The sequence below is a fragment of the Colius striatus genome, chromosome W (assembly GCF_028858725.1).
Source record: "Colius striatus isolate bColStr4 chromosome W, bColStr4.1.hap1, whole genome shotgun sequence".
Lineage (NCBI taxonomy): Eukaryota > Metazoa > Chordata > Aves > Coliiformes > Coliidae > Colius > Colius striatus.
The window spans coordinates 40,776,207-40,782,820 of record NC_084789.1 but is presented as its reverse complement, the minus strand read 5'-3'; the positions used below and the strand labels follow the sequence as shown (position 1 = coordinate 40,782,820).

General features: G+C 55.7%; 1 protein-coding gene across 3 annotated transcripts; it reads left to right on the top strand.

Annotated features, from left to right (window-relative positions):
• Nucleotides 1-381: 381 nt before the first annotated feature.
• Nucleotides 382-6,078, top strand: LOC133628565 (26S proteasome non-ATPase regulatory subunit 3-like). 3 transcript variants are annotated; one of them, XM_062016934.1, is made up of 12 exons: nucleotides 382-635; nucleotides 1,264-1,472; nucleotides 2,366-2,503; nucleotides 2,650-2,786; nucleotides 2,916-3,106; nucleotides 3,273-3,376; nucleotides 3,474-3,588; nucleotides 3,795-3,914; nucleotides 4,024-4,127; nucleotides 4,399-4,554; nucleotides 4,710-4,760; nucleotides 4,867-6,078. In XM_062016934.1, exons 1-12 carry the CDS (start codon nucleotides 458-460, stop codon nucleotides 4,942-4,944), a joined length of 1,581 nt encoding a protein of 526 aa, XP_061872918.1. In that variant the 5' UTR covers nucleotides 382-457; the 3' UTR covers nucleotides 4,945-6,078. The 3 variants fall into 3 exon arrangements, with proteins under 3 accessions (XP_061872918.1, XP_061872917.1, XP_061872919.1); XM_062016933.1 differs by having other exon boundaries at nucleotides 1,264-1,478; XM_062016935.1 differs by having other exon boundaries at nucleotides 384-635; nucleotides 1,264-1,454.
• The last annotated feature ends 536 nt before the right edge of the window (nucleotides 6,079-6,614 follow it).

The following is a 6,614-nucleotide window of genomic DNA, read 5'->3' as shown; positions in this document are numbered from 1 at the left end:
ACCTGCCCCGAGACCCAGCTCCTCTCTGGCTCCAGGGCCCTCAGCAAGGGGAAGGGGGGGGGGGGGGTGTCACCAATGGCTCAGGGAGCACCCCTAGCACCCACAGCCTGGCTATGCCTCACACTTGCCGCGAGAGGAGCACAGCCCCAAGTTCCTCAGGGGATGAAGTAGATCGAGCAGCCGCTCCTTGAGACAGACACAGGAAGCTGCAGCCGAGCGCAGGCAGCGCCAAGACCTCACACCTGCCCTCAGCATGAGAAGCGCCTGCGCATACGCCTAGCAGCAGGCAAGGACGGCCAAGACGGTGGTAAAAACACCTGTGTGCCTGCCGGAAGCACCCGAGAGGTTGTGACGGAAACATCCGAGCGGTGTCGCGCTCGGCGATCAGGCGCTCAGGCCTGGCGGTTCCCGGCATACCCCGCGGTTGTTGCAGTGTCACGGCTGGCCTGGCCTGGCCATGAAACAGGAGGGTGCGTCCCGCCGCCGCGGTGACAAGGCCAAGGGCTTTTCGGCCCTCGACGTGTCGCTGCCCGCGCTCCCCGATGTGGAGATGCAGGAGGAGACAGTGGCGACGGTGGCCGATGTGGCTGGGGAGCGGCAGCCGCAGCGGGAACTTGACGCCGTTACATTGGAAGGTGATAATCGGCGAAGGGGAAAGGGGAGGTCTTGGGCTGAGGGGAACTAGGGGGGGCACCAGAGAGTGGTCCCTTGTAACGGGAATCGTGAGAGGTGGGGGGTGATCGTTGGGGACTTATGGGGGAGAGACGGGACTGGGGAGTCGGGGGAGTCTCCTTAGGGAAGGGAGCAGTGGTGAGGGGAAAAAGGAATTGGGGGGGGGGGGCTATGGGGATTTCTGATGGGGGATAGGAGAGGGTGGGGGAGAGGTGCTGGAAAGGAGGGGGGAAATGGGGACATCACTGTAGGAAAAGGGAGTTTGAGGGGAGCTGCGAGGGAAAAGGGAGGGGAGTGTCTTTGGGGGAATCCCCAGGAGAGTCTGTGTGAGAAGGGTCTGTGAGGGGCAAGGGGATGTACAGGAATGCTGTGGGGGAGGACCCTCTGGGGCTGCTGAGGGAGGCTGGAGGAAGAAGGGAACTCTGGACGAGGGGGTCTTCTTCAGTCCCTACCTGTCCCAAGCAGGGATGGGCACAGGGTCAGATCAGGTCACAGGGGCCACCGAGGCCACGCACCCCCGTGCCCTGAGCCACACAGAGGGGTGCTCTGGAGAGACCCTGTGCTGATGAGGTGTCCCTTGTGCTCCCCTAGATATCAAAGAGCATGTGAAGCAGCTGGAAAAGGCTGTGACAGGGAAGGAGCCACGCTATGTGCTGCGGGCCCTGCGGGCTCTGCCCTCCACCTCCCGCCGCCTCAACTCCAACGTACTCCACAAAGCCATCAATGGCTTCTTCACCTCCAACGGCACCATCAGGGACTTTCTCCTGGGCTTCCTGGAGGAGGTGGGGCCACAGGAGAGGGTGAGGGTATGCAATGGGGAGCCCCTGAGGGGCTGCTTAGTGGAGTGGGGAAGCTTTGGAGATGTTTGGGCCATGCAACACAGTGCTTGGGAGTGTGTGTGAGATGGGACAGCAAACTAACTATGAGCCAGCAATGTGCCCTTGTGGCCAAGAATGCCAATGGCACTCTGGGATGCATCAAGAAGAGTGTGACCAGCCGGTCAAGGGAGGTTCTCCTGCCCCTCTACTCTGCCCTGGTGAGGCCTCATCTGAAGTCCTGTGTCCAGTTCTGGGCTCCTCAGCTCAAGAGGGACAGGGAACTTCTGGAGAGAATCCAGCGCAGGGCCACCAAGATGATCAGGGGACTGGATGGAACATTTATCTGGTGAGGAAAGGCTGTGGGACCTGGGTCTCAGGTCTGGAGAAGAAAAGGCGGAGGGGGGACCTTATCAATGCTGAGAAATCCGTAAAGGGTGAATGTCAGGAGGATGGGACAATACTGTTTTCTGTGGTGCCCAGTGACAGGACAAGGACATAAGGTGGAACACAAGAAGTTCCACTTAAACATAAGGAGAAACTTGTTTGGTGTTGAGGTGAGGGACCCTGGACCAGGCTGCCCAGGGAGGATGTGGAGGCTCCTTCTCAGGAGGTTTCCAAACCCACCTGGACATGTTCCTGTGCCCCCTGAATGAGGGGAACCCGCTTTAGCAGGAGGTTGGGCTGGGTGAGCTCTGGAAACTCTTTCCAACCCCCACCATTCAGGGATTCTGTGAGGTGAGTCACTGCAGCAGGGATGGGACTGAAGTGCCAGCAGCCCAGTTTGCCTCTCATCACCCCACAAGCAGAACTGTCCCAGGGATGGGCAGCAGAAGCATGGCTGGGGCTCCAGCACATCTCTGTCTTCCTTCTCCCAGTCCATGGACACAGAAGCTGAGCTGCAGTTTCGCCCACGGATGGGGAAAGCAGCCTCAGCCCCTCTCTTGCCAGAAGTGGAGACCTACCTCCAACTGCTACTCATTATCTACCTGATGAACAGCAAACGATACCCAGAGGTGAGACTCCTGCAGCTGAGCCCTTTCCGGGGATGCTCCTGCACCAGGCAGGGTCTGCAGAGCCTGGGCTGCCAGCCTGTTGCAGCCTCACACTTCTCCCTGTGTTTGGAAGCACCTTTGCTCTGACCTTTCTTCCCTTCCTGCAGTCTCAGAATGTCTCTGACGACTTGATGCAGAAAATCAGTTCCCAAAACCGCCGGGCCCTTGACTTGATAGTGGCAAAATCTTATTACTACCACTCCCGCATCTACGAGTTCCTGAACAAACTCGACATGGTCAGGAGGTGGGTTTGGGCTCAGGAAAAAAAGGGTACAGAAGGCTCACAGGGTGAAAGAGCAGCAGAGGCTCCTGTGCCCTGGTGAGCAGGACTTGCTGTTTTCCCCTCCCTGAGCCCTCTCTCCCCTCCCTGCAGCTTCCTGCACACCCGACTGCGGACAGCCACGCTGCGGCACGACGCCGACGGGCAGGCCACCCTCCTCAACCTCCTCCTGAGGAACTATCTCCACTATAACCTCTATGACCAAGCAGAAAAACTCGTCTCCAAGTCTGTGTTTCCCGAGCAGGCCAACAACAACGAGTGGGCTCGGTACCTCTATTACACAGGTGAGACCCACAGCATGCCCCCCGAGGGCTCCTGTTCCTAGTGGAGCAGCTGGAGATGGGGCTGCCCAGGCAGGACTTGAAGCTGCATCTGGGGGGAAGGGGGGGAAAATTGGATTCACTGAGGGACTTTGCCAACCCCCCCTCCTGCCCTCATGTGTGGGCACAGGGCGCATCAAGGCCATCCAGCTGGAGTACTCGGAGGCAAGGAGGACCATGACCAACGCGTTGCGGAAGGCACCACAGCACACAGCTGTTGGCTTCAAGCAGACAGTGAGCATGGAGGGAAGGGGGAGATTTAGGGGGATTCAATCCTTCAGGGGTGCCCAGGGAAGCTGCCTTGGGGCTCATGGATCTCTTTCTGCTCAAGGTGCACAAGCTGCTCATCGTGGTGGAACTGCTGCTTGGGGAGATCCCAGACAGGCTGCAGTTCAGACAGCCCTCCCTCAAGCGGTCACTGATGCCATATTTCCTCCTAACTCAGGGTACAAGCCTCGAGGGAAGAGGGAGGCACTGGGAGGGAGCAGTGGGGGATGTCTCTCCTTGTGATTCGACTGCAGACTCTGGGAGGAAGATTCTCCTCATGATGGGACTTGGCTGCTCTTGGGGAGCAGGAGGCAGCTATGAAGGGGAGGGAGTGGCAGCTTTGCCCCCCTTGCTCCTTCCCCCAGCACCACATTCTCTCCTCCAGCTGTCAGGACAGGGAACTTGGCCAAGTTCAACCAAGTCCTTGATCAATTTGGGGACAAGTTCCAGGCTGATGGCACCTACACCCTCATCATCCGTCTGAGGCACAATGTTATCAAGACAGGTACGGGATGGCTGCCGGGGCATTGGGGTCCCTGTCAGGGCTGGTCCCACCAGCACATGAGCCCAGGGGCTGCCTGGCCCAGGGGCTCCACTCTCCTCCCTTCCCACAGGGGTCCGTATGATCAGCCTCTCCTACTCCCGCATCTCCCTGGCTGATATTGCCCAGAAGCTGCAGCTGGACAGTCCAGAGGATGCAGAGTTCATCGTTGCCAAGGTGTCTGTGTATGAAGTCCCAGCCCTCTGAGCCTTGGGCTCTCCCCTCACCCTACTGCTCTCTGCCCCAGCCTCACAGCACTCTCTTCCTCTGGATTTCAGTCAAGGCCTCTCTGGGGGACATTTAGGACTCTCAAGGCACTGAGTCCCCTCTCTGTGTCACTCCTGGGGGACACTGGGGACTCTCAGGGCCCCCTCTCTGTACTGTGTCCTGAACCCTGTCACCTCTGGCACTCTGTCCCTCCCCTCTGACCCTGCCCTGCCTCTCGCAGGCCATCCGGGATGGGGTGATCGAGGCCAGCATTAACCATGAGAAGGGCTACATCCAGTCCAAGGAGATGATTGACATCTACTCCACCCGGGAGCCCCAGCTGGCCTTCCACCAGCGCATCTCCTTCTGCTTGGATATCCACAACATGTCAGTGAAGGTGAGCACAGTGGGTCCCTGGGGCACGGCAGGGCAGCCCTGACACCTCCCTCACCTCACACCTTCTCCTCTCTCCTCTTTTGGTTTTTTTTTTTGTTTTTTTTTTTTTTTGTTGTTGTTTTTTTTTTTTGTGTGTGTTTTTTTTTTTTTCCCCAGGCCATGAGGTTCCCACCCAAATCTTACAACAAGGACTTGGAATCTGCAGAGGTGAGACCTCAGCCACCTCCCTGCAGCCAAGCAGCCACCAAGGCCATGAGAGCAGGATGTGGCTGCTGACCTCCAGCTGCCCCCAACTTCTGCCTTTGCCTTCCAGGAGCGCCGGGAGCGTGAGCAGCAGGACCTGGAGTTTGCAAAGGAGATGGCAGAGGATGACGATGATGGTTTCCCCTGACCCTCTGGCCTGACTCTGCCTCCCCTTGTCCTTAGGGAAGATGCTGTCTGAGCAAAGCTCCCCCTACACAGCCCCAGTTCCCCCTCCTCCTTCTGCCTTTCTCTTATAAATACTTGCATGTCTGTCCTGGGGGAGTGTGACAGGAGGCTTCCCTGGGCCTGCAGCCATGGGCCCTGCTCCCCCTTCCCCCTGCCCCCCACAATGGGAACCCCTTTCCCCAAGAAACAAACATTCTTCTATGGTCATTTGGGGTCAGGGTCAGGGCTGAGCCCAGCAGAGGCACAGATGAGCCCGTGGTTGTGGGAGCTCCTGGGGCAGCAAGGCCAGGGCAGGAGCGTGGCGCCCACAGGGGCCCTCCCAGCAATCACAACAATATCGGGGTCAGACTTTGTTAAGCTTCAATTATGACTTTTAAAATAAAAGTTGAGATAAAAACAGAGCCTTACTTGTCCCTGCCCTGGGACTGTGGGGACAGGCAGTACGTGGGACCTGCTCTGCTCAGGGGGCTGGAGCTGGTGACAGCTCTGGCACAGAGCACTCCAGCTGGGACTGGCATGGGCCTGGGCAGCTCAGGGATGGGGGACTGGGGGACCTGTGGGGCAGCCCAGAGCTAAGCTGGGGGTACCCAGGACTCAATGACAGCAGCAGGACAGGACAGGGAGCCCTGGATAGCACTGACAGCCCAAATCATGGAGTCATTTTAGTTGGAAAAGCCCATTAAGCTCATAGAGTCCACTCCCTGCCTTCACATTGCCCAGCCCACCACTAATCCATAGCCCTCAGCTCCACAGCTTTGCAATAGCTCCAGGGACCACCTTGTGGGACAGGATTCATGGACCACGCATCAGACCAATATGATCAATGCAGAAGCCGTTTATTTTAGCATTCATTCACATTATATATGTTATTCTTTTCTAAATACATGATGTATTCTATTATGATTGGATAGCTCAGTCTATCATGCTCTGTTCACGTACCTAATAGCAGAATATGATTTGTTAAGTTTAACTATATTAATATCTTGATAGTAGCAGTTTCTACATTCTTTTACCTGATTCCTTTATCTAAATTCTATTCTAAGCTTGTACAGTTTCTTTCCCACACACAGCTGCCTTAATATCTACATTCTAATAAGCAACTTGTCCTTGACTATTCTTTAGACCCATTGTTCACTGTCTGATATAGCCAAAGTCTGAGGCCTGCATCTGAGGCCTGTGTCTGAGCCTAATGCAGCTTACAGTTTCATATAACCAAAGTCTTGTTGGGCCACATGTCCATTTTCCTCCAGGTACATTGCTACAATTCCCTCTTTTTCTTCTTGGACCAACCAGACTCTTTTTACAGCGTTTTCAATCATAGCAGTTACACATTTGAAAATCAAAGGTACAATCATTAATATGATTATGATGATCAGCAAAGTAAACATGGCCATTCTAACTATGGACATTAACCATCCTTGTATTCCCCACAATGATAACAAGTTGTCTAACCATTCTCTCCCATCTGACACCTGTAAATGGGACACTCCTCTCAATTTCTGTGTACTGGCAGGAATCGATTCCGAATGATCTGATAAGTTCATGCAGCACATTCCATCAAGAGCCTCACATCCATGATCATGGGCTAAAAGTAAAAAATCAATAGCAGCTCTATTCTGCAGAGTTGCATGT

Excerpts from the sequence above, each read along its gene's own strand:
- LOC133628565 (XM_062016933.1), top strand. The coding sequence starts at position 458 with ATGAAACAGGAGGGTGCGTCCCGCCGCCGCGGTGACAAGGCCAAGGGC. Across the intron at positions 1,479-2,365 it reads GGCCACAGGAGAGGGTGAGG|TCCATGGACACAGAAGCTGA; the intron begins GTATGCAATGGG and ends TCCTTCTCCCAG. Across the intron at positions 3,107-3,272 it reads TCGGTACCTCTATTACACAG|GGCGCATCAAGGCCATCCAG; the intron begins GTGAGACCCACA and ends GTGTGGGCACAG.